Source organism: Lissotriton vulgaris, chromosome 5, assembly GCF_964263255.1.
Source record: "Lissotriton vulgaris chromosome 5, aLisVul1.2, whole genome shotgun sequence".
NCBI classification, from domain to species: domain Eukaryota; kingdom Metazoa; phylum Chordata; class Amphibia; order Caudata; family Salamandridae; genus Lissotriton; species Lissotriton vulgaris.
In genome coordinates this window covers 685,211,955-685,230,178 of record NC_141693.1, presented here as the reverse complement: position 1 = coordinate 685,230,178, position 18,224 = coordinate 685,211,955, and the positions used below count along the sequence as shown (strand labels likewise).

Genomic DNA, 18,224 nt, shown 5'->3' with positions numbered 1-18,224 from the left:
ACCAACAGTACCTAGTTGTTCCACTGACTATAAACAGAGCAGAGGAACCACAGGTGTGGAGAAGCATGAGACCCTCCAGTTTAAGGTGTGCCTCCCGCTCACACAAATCCTAAGTGAGGCCTTTCGAATCTTGTTCCTCCCATTCATGCACGAGATCTCCGAGCTGCAATTATATAGAATGCATCTACAAATTAACACGCAAATATTCAGCTTGTAAGTTGCTACAGCAAATATTCTAGGCATTTTAATGTAATTAAATCTCAAAGCCAGCTTTACTATTTAAAATGTGTACTAAGATGAAGATGGATTCAAGCCCTTCTGCACAGAATTCCCAGGAGCGAAATATTACCATTATAGGGTGTTCCTGTCCTTTCCCATATCAATTAAGAACCGTGACTTTCCAGAAAATCAAGTTTAAAAAAGGAATATGAAAAACACACATATCTGTGTAATTGGAAAGTGGCATTCTTCCCATGGAGGTGCTTTCAAACACTCTGCAGGACTGGCATTGTGATGTTACAGGTCACCTGTAATATATGTGTGCACCAGAGCCGTGATATAATTTTCATATTGGATGTATGACGGTACGACGCGTACCGTCACAACGCGTGCTTTTACAACGCGTGCTTTAACAACGCAAGTCGTTACAACGAATTGCGTTTGGGGGCGCTGATAGTGAATAGTATAATTTACTATTCTAACACCAGTCCCCATGGATACTAGGGAAGGTGTTGGAATAGTAAATATACTATTCTTTATCCTGTAGCGCCCTCCAGCGTAAGTCGTGGTTACGACTTGCGCTGGAACGGACGCGTTCTAAAAGTACTGCGGAGTAAAATCCGCATTGAAAAGGATGTTCCCCTTTCATATTACATGTGAATACTGATCTCAAAACTGCACTGTAATATATTGGAACATGAACCTTAACAGAACATTATACAGCTATTGAAGGTTACTGTGGTGTTCTGAGGTAACTTGGAGGAGTGGAGCTGCAGGCCGAGTGCCTTTAGATGGTCACAAACTGCGAGGTAGTTGCAATATCACATTTAATGTGCAGGTGGGGTATTTAGTAAGTGGGTCTCTCCGCATTCTCAGTCAAAAAGGCACCGTAGTGGAAATATTTATAGAGTGAAAACCCTGCTGCCTTCAATTCAGAGTGTTGTCTGCTACCCAGCTTTGCTTGGTGGCTAGGAACATATTGGGTGTAGCCGCCCCCAATCACCACTTTCCCCTGAATGCCCTACTTAGGACCTTCCCTTTTTTAATGGTCTTTGTGCTCTTAGCAGTGGCCGCCAATATCAGGTGGTGTTGGGTAAAAGTGGTGGGGCAGTGCACAAGGGGAGTCAGTAACAAAACAAACAGAAAAAAAAAGAAAAAAGTACCTGCTGCTGACCGCTCTTCTGCTCCTCTAGGCACAGGCTGAGGCTCCCAGACTCCCCTACAACCAAGCCAGTCGCTGATCTCAAGGTGGTAATAACCATGAGAGCAGCATCTGGATTGGGCGGGACAGGCTGGTTTTGCACTTCATCAGGGGCCTGGAACCTCCGCCTGCTGTTGTTCCCACCCAGCAACGCAGCTGGGTTGGAGAGATGTCAGTGAGCATGTCAGTTTCGCCTTGGTATGATGGCCGGCCAAACTGAAATGCGCACTGACAACAGTGCCAATCAATCCTGCACCATTCCTCGTGAAGCCACGCCACCAAAATTCTGCTACCAGCAAAATATACAATTATAATAAAACTGTTTTATTATCATTTATTCGTCGTTTGCCTCTGCGGGCGGAGGGGCGACGCTCCTCTGCCATAGAGAAGGAGCCGTTGCTGGTGACCGCACTGCCAGTTTTGGCTGGTCTCTCCTATATGTGGGGGTAAGGGGTTGTGCTTCTCAACAGCAGTAGGAATGGGTGCAGCTGGCTGTTAGTCACCCCAGCCCCCTGGCATATCTGTAGCTTTCATGATTTACTGGAGATAAAGGAGGCGGTTAGATGGGCAGGACTTCACTTGTGCTGCATCGAAGGAGCAAAAACTGCATTGTTTGGGGCCTCCTCCTCTTGTAGGGAACGCTGTGGAGAGCAAAGATTGAAGACCTTGATATTGGTCGCTGACAGTAAAAAATAAGATTTGCAGATCCCGATGTCTGCTTTGCCACTGGGAGTGCCAGCTGGAAGAAGACAGGATTTTGAGGGCCCTGGGAAGAAAAGCGGAATGTGCAAGGCCCCTCCAACTTGCACACAACCTAACACATTCAGGGCTGTAAGCATCTCAATAGATGCCCCTCCTCCTGAAGCTGCTTTGTGACAACCCCTCCTGGGATGCAGCCCCTCCCCTCTCAGCCACCTACAAGCACCTCTTAGCAGCTTATAAATGGCTGCATTTGTCAGAGTTGCATTTTATCACAAAGGGTTAAAACTGCTGCAGGACAATGGGAATCCCATGGTGCCTCTGAATGGGCAACAAGGTAGGAGGCCTGATTGCAGGGCAAACCTGCAGAATGTGCCTCCTTGCAACTGGGCCCAAAGTAGGGCCCCATCCGCTAGGTCTGGCCTCACAAACCATGGTTGCGAGGCCCAGGGAGGGAAGCCCTCAGTGGGCCACAACTTCAAGGAGGCACCTTGTCCTCATATTAGATGAGCGGGGTTAGGAGAGGACCAGTATGCCATGTTCTGGCTATGATGTACTTGTGCAGGACCCCATGTTTGTGGGCTGAGAGAGGGGCCCTGGCAGTTACCCACACAGCCCATGCCTAGCGCCAGCCCTGCGACGGAGGGGCAGTTGGAATGCGCTGCATGGAGGCAAACACACACACTGCTGGAGCATTGTAGCACTGACTCCTCCCAGGTGTGAGATAGTGGTGTGTAGAGGATGACTATGAGGAGGCTAAGTGATGTCCCTATTCACTTGTAATAATTGTATTCAATTGAATAGTGATATCATTTTCTTATTACAGACATGTTCTGACGTATGAATGTGTTTGCAGTAAGAAACAAACTACAGGTGTTTATAGTGAGTTAACAGCCTCTCACTTGAAAGGATTTTAGATGCCGGATGTTATACAGGTATTGTAGGCTTTAATGTATCATATATAACAGTCCTTATTTTGAGTCAGGGTTTTGGTGCTCGTCGCCGGCATTTAAGTCTGCCACGTGTTGGTGATGTTTGTGCAATTTAGAGATGGGCACAACACCAGTTGTTCATGAATTTATTGTATATCAAAAATGACTAATACAGGGGGCGTAGCTAGCAGCCGGAGGAAATGGCCACTGCCTTAAGAGGCTTTGTAACTCAGCCAGCATCCCGAACCGTCCGATCATTAATCCGCTGGCATAAACTCCCGAAAAGCAATGGGCAGAACGTCGGAAGTAGGTGGAAATTCAAACTACTAGTTATAAGCCCCATCTGACGAACACCAGTGAGACTGCATCGAGAAGAAGCATTGCGGACTACATCGCGAACTAAAGCCGGGAACTGGAGTCCGTCCAGAGCTGAAGGTAGCGAGAGCGTGTAAATCAGGCACAGAGACAAGATCACGCCACACTAGCGACGGCGGTCGCACAGTGAAGATCGGCTGCAACAGAGAGTCCTCAACGAGACACTGCAGAGACAACTTTGGCTTGGGGGCCGACGAGACAGCTCTGAGGAGAAGAAGGGAAGGAGAGGAGGCACGTTCTGTGCCACAAACTGCGACCGGGCCTCGGGTGAGACCGTAGCCGACCACCCTGCAGGCAGTGGAACTGAGGTGCAAAGCCAAGATTCTACAAGCCTGAAATGGCAGACACCTAGCAGGTCAGTGAGACGCGGCAAGGATAGATAGGGAGTGGCCGGCTGCAGCAAAACCTGTTCAGAAACTGCGGATTCTCACCAAAGCATAAGGAGTTGAAGAGGCTGCTCACTGATCCAACTCGGACAATACAAAGATCTGATTCGCCATAAGGGTCTCCGGGTGCCGTGTGTCAACCCTGCGCATCTTTCTTAGACACTACATGTGGGCCGCAACGCGGCAAACGAGATGAAAGTGAAGCCCTTCAGTAAGGCGACCATGAGGGAGCCACTATGAAGGGTGCGGGCGCAGTAGCAACTAGTGGTCAGTAGCACCGGAGAACCTGGAAAAAGAAACGTGTCAAGTCTTTTGGAACTCAAGGCCCAATACCGCATGCAAACATCTAGCCCACCAAAAAGTCTTGCTGCACCTTGGGGCATTTATAAAAAGAGACTAGGCAAGGAACCCCCCAGTCACTCTGCCCACTGGTGGCAAACAAACGTCAAAATAGGTCTGGGGTGGAAAACCCGAAAGGCTGCGTGTGACTACACGACACACAGGCAGGCAGCGGTGAGTACCACCCCAGTCCCACTCCAGTATGCGTGAAACTTACCAAGACATGTTGCTGCAATGGGGGGCAGAGGCCAGCGGGGCACGCACCAAACAAAATTAGACAAATACGCCTGTACCAAGGCTACACCAGAGCTCACAGACCATGACATCACCCAAGCGAAGAGCCCTACAACACCGGAGGGGCCAGAAGTCACATTGAAAAACTTTCTAACTACCCTGAATAATGTACATACCTCCTTAGATACATGTGTTGGCTCAATGTCGATGGAACTCTCATTGATTTGTGAAGATTTTCATAAAATGTCTACTAGAGTAGCGAACGTTGAAGCAACCACGACAACCCTCACTAGCGACATGGCTGCTCTCAAGAAACATGTACACCAACTTGAGGCACACAACAAGATAATGGCAGCCAGACTCGATGCTCAAGAAGGCCGCTCGAGACGTAACAACATTAAAATCATTGGCTTACCAGAAAAAACAGGGGGAGCAGCGCTCAACCTCTTTGTCGAAGACCTCATCAAGAATCAGCTGAAGCCACGAGGTCTATCAGACTACATTTCAGTAGAAGGAGCCCACCGTGTTCTGAGAGTAAAACCCAGACCGGGGGCCCTCCCAAGACCACTAGCTGGCATTTTTAATTTTGGTGATCGTGACTTGATTCTACAAACGACTCGTGTCGCCCCTCCATTGTGTCTTGAACACAGTACAATACAATTTTTCCGGACTGTACGGCGGCAGTGACAAAGTAGCGCAGTTTTTTACTACGCTTGATGAGGCCCTAGAATGCCTTGAGGGATGGCGTCGGGCCTTCAGCTCTGGACAAACTGGTAGAAAGTACGGACAACACTCGCAGGATGAGACACCAGCGAAATCAGAAGAGGCAAGAGTACTGGGAAGATCGTCACAGGCGTGCGGAGAAGAGTGAGAAGCCTTGCACAGACAGTGGCTTCCAGAACAAGTAGTAATGTTTTGCGAAAAATCATGCAATAAAACGGACAAAGTACTTACAGTTCTTCCATGTTGAAACAACGCCCTGAAACTGCAGTTTGAGTGACACTAAGGCAGACGCACCTCCTGAGACGTCCGGGATAAGACAAGACAAATATTAGACACTAGACAACGTTAATGCTGATTCACTTTGCCCATTTTCTGCATTTCTAAGTATAATTCATCAGAAATATGAGTATGCAAACCAGATATACAGCAGATATGGGGTGTGCTGGAGGGGTCAATGGAATACTTTCCCCCCCATAAAGGTACTATGGATGTGAACTAAGCACTCTGCGCAGTTGGGGAGGTGGGTAGTTCTAAGTCCATCATGCAGGGAGGCAGGGAGGTGGGTGGGCACGGGGTAAGGGTAATCAGTTCTTATTTACTTTGCTTTGTATGTTCGAAACAGTTTACGGTTCAGGCTCAACGATTTCAAACCAAACTTCCAACACAGTACTTTATGAATTCCTATTTCATAGTTACGAGATATGGCAAGGATGACGGCACTAAATGACAAGGCGACCACCACACCACCGACTCCCCTCATAGCTGGCTCCCCCTTATCACTTCTCTTATGGAATGTTAATGGCTTATGTGACAAAATAAAGAGAGGACTAGCCCTGCAATACCTTAAACGTTACAATTCTGGCCTGACTAGATAAACGTGAACGAGCTAGTTGGTGGATCACTCAGATACAACTAGACGATGAGGACACCATAACAGACCCTCAGAGGAAAGTAAACACAGTAGCAAAACACTACGAAAAAATCTACACCCCAGTGACCACAGCCACAATCGAGGAGGCACAGGCATTCCTCAAAGATATCCATATGCCCACAATTACACCGGAAGACACCCACACCCTTGAGACTGACCTCACAGCAGACAAATTAGCATTAGCCATAGGTGCCATACAACCAGGGTAAGCCCTAGGGCAGTGGTTCCCTTGACGTATTGGCTGCTGGCAGCGGCTCCCCATTATGGTACTTTTTTTGGGTGGCTTGAGGGATGCAAGAGCTGCCTTAGGCCGATGAAGGTATTATAATCAAATATTTAACTAAATAAAAATATAACAGTTGTTTAATAAAAAAACTTGAATTGGTTAGTTAAATCAGAAACAATACTATGTAGCACTGGAGCATCCATATGGAATTTTTTCACTGTTTTTGTTTTAAAAAATAGCCTCTAGCATCTTGGAGGAGAAGACACTTTTTTCTCTTGTTGGTAATTAGAGTGAGGATAAAAGGTGTGTTACATTTTCCAGAGGCGCCCAGTCCTATTGGTATTACTATGTGTAAATGTGTTGATTTTGCCAATCTTATAACAGAAGAATTGTGAGTTACCTTCTGAGGATTCAAACGTATAATCTGCAAATTATGATAGCATGTAGATAAAGCGTCCGTTCGATCTGCATATATGGCAGATAGAGGCAGCCATAGTAGAGTGGTACCTCCAACTTTATTTATCACAAGACATTTCCCAAAATGATCACAGGGACCTAACTTGTGCACACACCTAATATTTGTGCTCCGTCACTGTCATGAGTAGAGGAACACCACTCCACAATGCACAAAAGGAAAAATCTGAAGATCCTAGACTTACCTGGGGCATTTAGACAAGGATTGAATATAAATATGTGTGCATATGCTGCTGCTAATCAAAATATAATATATAAATCATATATAGTATATTTGGGACGTTGTATGGACCCAGCTGCTTTGTTAGCACCAAGCCACGTGCTAAAAAGTCATAGTTAACAAAAATAAAGTTTTAAACAATGTTAGGCAAAGCAAGAAAAAATACATACTCCCCCTCCATAAAAAGCCAATGGCTGTATGCAGTCAATTTATGGTGTCCTGTTTATTAATATGGGCAGGACAACGTTAACCAGTGTTACATTGTAAGAGAAGTGAATGCTATTTTAAAATGAGCATACAGGGGCTAAGGCCTGTTCAGTAGGTGCCAATCACTGATAGAGGTAAAAAATCTAGGGCATCCAATCGTAAAAATTAAGGGGTACATCTTGAGCAGAAGGGATTGTAGAGAGCCCATTTATATAACAAAATATGACAAGTCAGTATTTCATGTCTTTTTAACAATTACACACCCTCAGTAGATCATGCCTCATTAATAAGATATATTAATAAAAACTCTGCTTTCTGCAGCAAACCTTAAATTCGAAATGCTAGAAGACATTACTCTGTTTTATGTTTCTACCAGTCTGCAAACTCCATGCGAATATTTTACTAAAGTTATCCTCTTAGCCGGTTGTGAGAAAATAGTTTAAAAAGGCATTTGCAACTGTAGGATTCATCGTGTGCATGGCATCTGTCACTTCGAAACAGACGAGGCTGTGTAGGAGTAATTTCCGGACCCAGGCAGAAAAAGCCCCACCTTTAATAGATGCACAGTAGCAGCATTTTCTGAGGTTAGGATTCGAGGCTGCAGAAATGTTTGTGTGTGTGCCCAGTGACAGCAACAGCTGTAACTCCTTCAGTGCTAGAGATATCCAACATCACAGGAGTGTTCACCTAGCAGTCGTTCCCAAACTATGTGATTGGTGTGCATCTGTTCACGGCGCCCCTGACTAGTTTGGCAGAGCACTGGGGTTCCGCGGTGCACAGATTGGGAACCACTGCCATAGGACCTAATGGCATACCCATTGAGCTCTACAAAAAAAACAGCAACTACACTTACACCGCACTTACTAAACATGTATCTAGCCAGCCTGGAAGCCGGAAAACTCCCCAGGGACCAACGAATGGCAACAATAGTAGCTATTCACAAACCCGGAAAACCTGCCCAAGACTGCAGTTCATACCGGCCTATATCACTGCTTAATGCAGAGGCCAAGATACTGGTTAAAACACCAGCGGCTCGATTGACACCCTATCTCACCAAATTAGTACATCCAGACCAATCGGGATTCTTGCCTGGAAGGAACACAGTGCTCAATCTGAGACGCCTACATAGTGTAATGGCTCATATACCCACAATCCAAGAAGCAGCCGCCATCCTATCATTAAACGCACATATGGCTTTCGATATGGTTGAGTGGCCCTTCCTGTTTGCCGTCCTTAAACATATGGGCTTCAGCCCCAAATTCTTCACCTGGTTCCAGTTGCTATATACAAAAACCTTAGCACATGTAGTAGTAAACGGTCGAATCTCAGCCGACTTTCCCCTTGGAAGCGGAACGCGTCAAGGCTGCCCCCTATCACCGCTACTATTCTCCCTGGTACTGAAGCCGCTGGCCTGGATAAGGAGAGACCCGGTCATTTGTGGACTCCAGTGGATGGAGGGATGGGAAGACCATATATCTCTATATGCGGATGAGTACTACTGTACATGGCATCCCCCAAGTGCTCCATTATTAGACTCCTAGGCAATTGTAAAGTGTAGGGCAAGTTCTCCGTGTATACTATTAACTGGACTAAATCGGTCCTATATCTCCTATATGGTCCCCCACCGCAACTACCAAAGGGATGTAGTCTGCAAATCACAGAAGGGTGTTTTAAATATTTTGTAATTTACATCACACCATTACCAGGGGAATGTATGGGAAAAAAACTCCTGGCACCCCTAAAAAGACTCCGCCAAGATACAAAGCATTGGCAATCCCTACCATTGACGCTGCTCAGGAGAGCCGGTCTTTTCAAGATGATAGCGCTTCCCAGGTTCCTCTATGCCCTTCAAAATACCCTGTTCCCAGTTCCCTTAACATACTTCAAGGAAATTGAGGCAGAAGTAAGTAACCTGCTGTGGGATGGAAAACCGGCCCGTATAGACATGAACAAATTGGAAAAGGGATGGTATGATGGCAGAATTGCCCTCCCGCATATAAAAATGTGATACTGGGCCTCCCAGCTGATTGTACCCAATCAGTGGCTTCATGCCTCCCAAACAAAACCGGCGTTCCACTCAGACAGATATAGCTTGGGAGAAGGAGGAATAATGAGAGCACTTTACAATAAAACTTGTAAAACACCACTAATAGGACCAACTGCACATACTGTTCTAATTCGACACATGGCACTCAAAAAGCTAGAATGGGTTGGTGTCATAACACAACTCACTCTGCTTTGGGAAACTCAAAGGTTGGGCAGACACAGTACGAGTAAAGGCTTTAAACGTTGGGATTCCATCGGAATTTCAACAGTGGAAGTTCTCTGGAGAAAGGGAGAGCTTTTTACCATTGCTCAACTCCAAGATCAGTATGAGATTGCGCCCACAGAAATATTTAGATATACTCAGATTAGACATGCACTTATGAAAGCCGTTCCAGCCAGCACTATACTCCCTGAGGCCTCCCCATTAGAGGATAGGCTCCTCCCAGAATATATGGAAAAGAATGCCATTTCCATTACCAACCATAAGATGAGCAATAATCAACTGGATCCCACAAAATCTCTCCACAAAAGATGGCAGACTGAGGTAGGGGACCTAGATGACAGATTGGCAAGAGGCACTGGCGTCCCCACGAGAAGTGGTGATATCCTCAAAATTAAGCTTAGTACAGTTGAAGATACTTCATCATGTCTACTACATAAGAGTAACCCTGCATAAGATAGGGAAGACCGATAACCAACTCTGTTTGAGACAATGCGGGGCAATCTGTACCTTCTACCATACATTGTGGGAATGCCCAGTGATAGCGACCTACTGGGAAAAAATTATGCACGCAATTACAAAAGTTGGCAGAGTAACCATCATGCTGGAGCATAAGAAATGTCTCTTAAGTATCTGGGAACCAACAGACCTCAACCACGCAGCTCAAGACTGGGGAACACTGGGTATGATCTTCGCCAAACTCTACATAGCCAAACACTGGGGGGCACAAACCTCTCTGATGTACCAAGCAGAGCGGTGTGGGGATAAGGACAGAGCTATAGTGGCAGAGAGGGCAGCATATATACACCGAGGATGCCCCAAAAAGTGGGAACGGGTATGGGGAAAATGGAGCACCTGTAGAGGGAACATTTGCACTCCACCCCGAGTGAGTCAGCATTGGACTCTAGCTGATTCGAAGGGTGTGGAACCATGTCAATAAACTTACCACAATGTCACTGCAGTAACTGCTTATTTTTCATGGAAGAGTCAAATGTAATGTGAAACGTAATTTGTATAACAACACTTCATTCTGTAACCTTAATATTGCAAGTTTAATCTGTAATCAATAAAAAGAAATAAAAGATAAAGAATGACTAATACATGCCATCCAAACCAGTCTGAAAGTTGTAGGGGTCTCGAATAGTCTAAATTGTCACACTTGTAGGAGTGTGTTGGTTAGTAGTTGTGTTGGTACTGTCATTGGCAGTGCTGGCAGGGGCAATGGGTGGTGCAAGATGCAGTGCCCTACTGGCGAGAGCCCCAACCCGTATAATTTTACAAATTAAGCACTATTACACAATACAAATACATATATTTATTAAAAAGGGTGGACATTTGGGGGAGCATACCCTGCAAATGTAGGAACACAAATATGAAGCCTGAATTGTACGATTCCCAACCATAGTCAGTGGGTTTAGGAAGCAGAAGCCCATAAGCGCAGTTTTGCGCTTGCAGGTCAAAGCGAGATGTGGGACCCCGTGTGGGTGAGGGGCAGAAGCTTTCTGTTGATAAGCTTTCAAGCATTTACCCAAGGCACGAGTCAGGGGTACAGGCGGGTGGACATCCTCTGCCCACTATTTTCACAGGGGCCAAGAAGCCTCACTGAAAAATATGCTGAATTTGTCCCGGTGTAATTGGCAAACACGGGAACACATTCAGCAGTGTCTGCATTTTGTTGTCTGTTTTTGATCCACAACAACGTGCAGGTGGGGAGTGGGCTTTCTTAGTTCAGACTCCTGCTGGGCCCATAATAAAGGCCCACTTTGAGAGGTCCTTTTGTTCAAGTCTCCTGGCTGGTAGCAGTCAGGAGCCTCACACCTAGATGCAAATGCAGCAGAGGGGAAACAAAGGCTTGCACCTTGTTAGCACTTCAGACATACTTAAGAGAGGCAGCTTTTCACTTTGTTCAGGCTCTCTTTAAGAGATATGCACGCACTGTAAGAATGTCAGATGTGTTGATCTTTCCCTGTATTTACAGAAAATAAATGTAATCTATATAGAGCTTACTACCCCTGAGGAGGTGTTGAAATAATTTAAGTACTATTTTTTTTCTTTTAAAACACTATGGGTAGAGGAAGTTTACGCTGACAAAAGGCAACACTGTTTTACGTGTAGCTTAGAAAAGTGTGAATCTTCTGCCTAAATAAGGAGGTGTTGCATGTTTACTCGAAATATGCTGAAATGTACTAATGATAGACCTGCTAACCATATATGTGAGGGCTTAAGATCTGATGTCACTTCTCATGATGCCACTTACTGTGATGTCACATGCTGTGATGTCATGTGTCGCGATGTCACAAGCCGCGATGTCACACGCCACAATGTCACGAGCCGTGATGCCACTTGCATTCTGATTAACTAGGTTCTGGTTAATTAGTTATTGGCTGTCAAAAGCAGCGCATGCACTGCTCTCACCATTCAAGGGCTTCTTGGAATCAATACACATTCCGAAGTTCACGGAGGCGGATAGAAGCCCCGCCCATCTTTTTAATTGGCCAGCGTCATCTTCAATGCAAAATGCTGGCTTCAGATTGTAAAGGAGGCTTCTTAGTACCTCCTTGTTGCTGCCTTGTCTCCTTTTGGCCCCACCCACCGGGATTGGATCATTTACTGGTGGCAGTATTCAGGCTGTTTTTATTGCTTTTAGAAAGTGCGCTCACAGATTGATGAGCGCGGAGAGGATTACAACAATGCGCTTCCCGCTGATGAGTTCAGAAGGTGCTCGTCTCATGCTGCTTTATGTCCCAAAGTCTGCATACCAGATGTGCTATTTCTTTTTATAAACTAACAAAGAGGGATGTCAAGTATGAGCATTTGCGTCTGACACCTTGGCCATGTCCGAGGTGGGCTTTATTGGTTTAAAACATACCTGCAATTGCAGACCCTTCTTTCGGCTCTTGGCATGCCAGGCGCAGGCGCCAACTGAAGACCAAACAGAACGAGGCAGGTCAGCTGTAAATAGTTTGGAAATGCCAGCCAGGGAAGGGAGTTGGTTGGGAGCGGTGTGCGGGTTTGTACGCTCCATTGTGATTCACGGAACTTGCATGCGGTGGTACGATCTTTTTATAAATGGAAGGAGACTCTGGAAATGACACACACAGCACATGGCATTGTCTAAATAAATCCAGGCTGTAACTTTTGTGCATGGGTGTAGGTTGTGGACTGGCTGATTGTGTGGGCGTTTCTGTACTCGTGCTTTCTATAAGGGTATGTCAACAGGCTGTGTGTGTTAGTGTACATAACGTAATAGCCTCTGCTGTCTCTAGAGTTTACTGTGAACCAAGCATCCAGAATGAACTGCAGAAAGTGAAACTACAGTTGAATATAAATCGCAGGAGGCATAGGTTGGGTTCTAAATGTATTTAAAAGGCTGCTATGGAGTTGCCTAATATAACGTGGATTTGTAACGGGCTTAGCTATGGTTGGTGCAGCATGTGCAGTGGCACTGTGGCACAGAAAAGCCATGGGCCATTGGACCCAGATAAATGCTGTATTTTATTACCCCAACAGCAGTCAAAGGCGCCGTTTTGAATTGCTTGCACCAGGGCTCGTGGCATCCGTGCTACGTTACTGTTATGTTATGTTATGTTATCCGGATTTGTAAAGCGCACAGATGCCCCAGCAAAGGGCTGACGTGTAAAGCTGACTTTCACCTCAGTGGGTTTCTTGATGCTACAAAAATTTGACCCAAAGCAATACTTAGTGGTCTCTTGACCATGTGCTCAAACACAGGTCTCTGCAATGGGTGCATCTGTCCACTCTGCCAACAGGCCAGCACTACCCAGATTTGTGATGACAACAGGCGCTGTTGGACAGATAGCAACTTCATGTATACTTTGTGCACATTTTGTATTCCCGAGAAAAGAAAATGCTTACCCCTTAGGTACCTCTCGGCCATGCCTACAAATGTACAGGATATTTTTAACATTGTGAGAATCAGTTTATATCTCAGCAGCAATTATGTTCTAAAGCAGAATTCTCCATCTGTTAGTTTTGCAATGAAAATTCTCTGCTGTTCAAATGTTTGACCCTCTTAAACTTTCTGCTGAAATACATCGGAGTGAATGAATGAACAAATATTTGGGAGATCAAGACTGGGAGTTGATCATTTAGTTTACCAAAAAGCGAGGACCCACTAACAATCACTTGTTTTAAGGGCTAGGGACTCGTTTGTCTAATGTGAACTCACACACTTGATTTCACTTTCCTTTTCTCACAGATGGATTCATTGACTGCATGGATCCTGATTGCTACTTGCAGAACTCCTGCCAGAACACACACTATTGCCTCGGCCTCCCCGAACCACAAGACATCATCAGTCAAAGCCAGCATTCGCCCTCCTTGCAGGCAGCCAGGTCATTTTATGACCGCATCAGTTTCCTGATGGGACCAGACAGCACCCACACCATCCCCGGTGACAACCCTTTCAATAAGAGTTGACCGTACCATTACATCACTAGGGTTGTAATTGCTAGGTTTTGCTGGTCAGCGAGCACTTTCGAATCACTGCTTAACCTCATCAGATACTCCATTCTGCACATCCGAACAACAAACAGTAAGGAACAATGTATTCATTTGAGATGGCAAAGTGTATTTAATAACAGAACGCAGACTGGATTAGATCACTTCTGTAAATACTGGGTTCAAGTCCTCAAAGTTAGAGGAGCATCAATTTAATGGATACTGAATTGGCATTTTCAAGTGAGCTTCCCAAGCTAAAGCTGTCTCATAATGCATGTTAGTAAGTTTCATAATAAGGAAGCCACATGGATGGTGGAAATGACCCAATAAACCACCATTTCCAAATCTCTGTGGATGCTGGGCAAAGCACACTGATGTGCGCTTGAACTGTTGCACCTGCTGTGAATTACATAAATCCAATTATTTTAAAAAGAAGCTCGTGCAGTTTTTTCTTGAAGGCCATTCAAATGTTGACCTAATGATCTTTGTGGATCTACTTGTTGTCTCAAAGCTGCTTAAGAGCGTACTTTTCTGTGTGATGTGATAGAAACTTCGAAGATTTCATTATTTCAAGGCTCCAGTTTCGCACAGACTGCATGGTATTAAGACTGAAGTTATGCCAAACAGCACTTAAAATGCAGATAATGCTCTATTACAAACGGGCGGTGGTGAGGGAGTCTACCTTGCCTGTTTTGATGTAATCTTTTCTGAAAATCGCATTTATAATGGATTTTACAGCACATCCCTAGTCTAATCTCTGTCCTCTCCTCCCACTTCTTTTACAGTCTGGCATCACTTATAAGGGGCCAATTACTTACTGCTGACGGGACGCCACTCATTGGCGTGAATGTCTCATTTTTGCACTATCCAGACTACGGTTAAACAATCACACGGCAGGATAGAATGTAAGTATGTGTGCCGTTCACTTTGTGCCATCAATGAAATCTGTAGTTTGTAAAGAAGTAGACAACTCTTAAATACAGTTTTGTTTTTTTGAACATTTTCTCTGGTTGCCCTTACTGCATTAATCAAGAAGCTTGACTAAATTAATGATTTAGAATCTGTGATCTGCAGGACAGTTCATTTCTTGTTGATTTTGCTTTATCACATTGTGCACATCAATAAACATACACACATATAGTGCAAAATACGTATAAAGTCAAGATTGGCCCCTTTTAACTTGTGATTTTTGAATTCGGATGCAATTTGAGTGACTGCAGATTGCCTGCTTCAAACCGATCTGTTGCCCCTTTGTTGGAGGGCCCAGTTATCAGAAAGTGGCTTGGACACCTGGTAGCATTGATTTCAAGTGTCCTCCATGTCAGGCCGCATAAATGTTTGATTTAATTACATTTTAGCATGTTTTCAAATCTTTCCGTTTTGTGTGTATATTAATTAACGCTTGCTCAGCAAGTTTCAGCATCCAAATAAAAAATGTGCATCAAATGTGCAGCCATCTCTATCTAGGAGCATTGTCGCCTGGCAGCATAACTTGTCACGAGAAAGACTTATCGTCTGAGATCTAAGTAAGGATTCTCAGAAAATATCTGAACTGTTCCCTCATCGCACATTAGTAGATTAGTAGAAATGTGTCTGCATTTGTACCTTCTGAACTCTTGCCTTTGATTAAGGTAAAGCCATTTGCTTTGCTTATGGTATTGTATAGCAAAGCATAAAAGGCGAGACCTATTGCATTTTCAATGCTTGTTTAGGACTTGCGCGCTGCATTTACCCACATAACTAACTGTAGCATCAATGTGAACACATCACAGGGCTGCTCCCTTTCTCAGAAGGCTGGCTGTTTCACACACGGACATCCCTACACAGTGTCACCAATCAGGGGACTCTGCAAATAAAAGTGAGAAGGGCGCGCGTGCTCAGAGTCCAATTTTACAACAGCTCAAATCTCCATGTCGTCTTTCCAAAGGGCAATTTGATCCATACGCAGGACACACACATCAGTATCTCATGAGAGCGCATTAACAGCCGAGGCCTTAAACATCTAGGGGCAGATTTACAATAACTGGCGCATCCCCAGGGATGCATCAGTTATTGTGCGCCGCAGCTCCGCCACCCATGGTGCGCTACATTTACAATGTGGCGCACCATGGTGCAAAAACGGCACAGATGCGTGACGCATCTGTGCCGTAAGGGCAGCACATTGCTGGAGTTGCGTCGCAAGGGCGAAGCAGCTCCAGCAATGCTCTGGGGAGCCCTATCTGTCCAATGCTGCGTCAAGCCTTACGCCTGCTTCAAGCAGGCGCAGGGTTTTGACGCATCATTGGCCTAAAAGGGACTGAGTGAAATCTTGTAGAGCTTACTCAGCCTCTTTTAGGAGGCGTTCCTACGCAGGAACGCCCCCCCTGCACCGGAACGCCTCCTTATGACGCAGGGCTTTACAACGTGACGCATCTCCCAGATGTGGCATGTTGTAAATACCCCGCACCATGGCGCATCTTTTGCGCCGCCGCTGCGTCACAAAAGTGACGCAACAGAGGCGTAAAAGAGGCGCAAGGGGCTTGTAAATCTGCCCCCTAGCGAGTGCATCGTGTGAATGATTCCAGTAGTTACAATCCAAACCTTGGAGGGAGTCACTTGTGACTCCTCGGCGTTGCTGTTCGTGAACAGAAGTATGCAGGCGCCTGTATTGCATTTCCAATGACATTTCTATTGCCTTTAAGCAACGCGTGTTGACCTGCAGCGGGCCCTTGCCAAGAAAAGACTGCTGTGGGGGAAACGGGTGTGCCTCAGACCACATCTCACTGTATCAGTGACGTAGTCAGTTACGTACCTGCCTTTTTTGTCTCAAAGAAAATATGGATGCAAATGTGCCAAATGTGGCACTTTCCTTCTCCATTAGCATAGATAAGGTCAATTTTGAGAATTCCCCCTAACGGAAATGACTTGACTTCTACTCCAAGTGCAGAAAACGCCCAGATACCAGTCGGCAGCATACCTGTACTATTTTGCTGGAAGATGTGACGTTCTCCAGGACGCTGGCCTCGTAGCTGTTCTGGAGAAATATCGGTCTATTATCATTCACGTCCAGAACAGTGATGAACACGGTGGCGGTTCCTGTCCTCCTGTTTCCTGTCGGCCCATTGTCTGCAGAAAGGATGAAACAGATGTCACACTTTTTTTAATGGGAAACAGTAAATACAGAAGGTAAAGTGATGCTTTCGGCTGCCGTTGTTTTGTAAGCATGATTTTAAGCCAACCATTAATACCAGCGTTGGTAGCAGCTTTGCCCTGCTAATTGGCCAGTGTGCCTATGCTCTCCTATGACGCAACTTCCTGTAACAGATGAAATCGTCGTTCAGACTACTGGTCCATATAATCTTTGTCCTCAGTGATGGGGCAGTGGGCAATGTCGGCAAGGAGCACAAAGAGGTATAGCTATGACAGCCAAGATAACCACCTGAACAGAAGACATAGGGCTTGAGTATGACTTTGGCAGAACTTCGGACCCCCACATTCGCTGTAGCAGTCGGGGAACGCCACAGTCCGACCCCTGTATTACGTCTACGGCTGTCAGAGTGCTTTGGGACCGCTGCAACCGCCAGGCATCCACGATCCCTTGGGGTGAGGCTGAGGTCTGGGGAAGCAGTATGCATGGCGGTGCCACTGCGGCGCCACCATGCATGTTATAAGTTACCCACCTCCAGCCTTTTCATGGAGGAAAGCATGCCATGAAAAGATTGGCAGTTTGGGAAAGAAAGGGGGCCCTGCAGGGCCTCCTGTTGCCCCTGTGCATGGGAGTGCATGTAGGGGGCACATGTTGTGGCCTCCTGTGTGCATGCACTCCTTCCTGCACGGCATGGACTGCTCAGTCCATGCCGTGCAGAAACATGCATTGGCGGTCCTGTGGTGGTGCAGTTCTAAGGCTCACTTATGAGCCTTTGAACTGCACCGCGGGACCACCACGCCGCCTGCCAGACTACAAATTAACTCATAATCTGGCGGGAGGGCGGCAATTGGTTTAGGCTATGTGGGTGTGGGGCACAACTCTCCAAAAATAAATATCACTTGACGGATCCCTTGATGAGTCTAATAGCTTGGTTCAAGACATGTCCCTGTAACTGGAGAAGAACTGACAAGATGGCATTCCATTCATCTACTTGTAATATATGTATACATATATATATATATATACATATGGATTAAACCTGTGTTCAACCTATTCGTGTTATCTGACTAATTTCCTGAGAGCGCGCTAACTTGTTGTTGAAAGGGATTTGGATTGTGATCACCGGCACGCTCCGCCGGAGTGTGCGCCACCCCTCCTGGGTCCCAGTATCTCGGAAGGAGCCTTTTTGCGAGGATTGATATAT

At 45.8% G+C, this 18,224-nt stretch overlaps 1 protein-coding gene across 1 annotated transcript in view; it reads right to left on the bottom strand.

Moving 5' to 3' along the window:
• The window catches only part of CDH23 (cadherin related 23), a 2,828,172-nt gene that overhangs the window by 1,038,705 nt on the left and 1,771,243 nt on the right, over window positions 1-18,224 (bottom strand). The window contains exon 27 of the mRNA XM_086919477.1: window positions 16,850-16,998. Coding sequence (XP_086775603.1) covers window positions 16,850-16,998 — 149 coding nt within the window. The remainder of the gene's footprint in view (window positions 1-16,849; window positions 16,999-18,224) is intronic.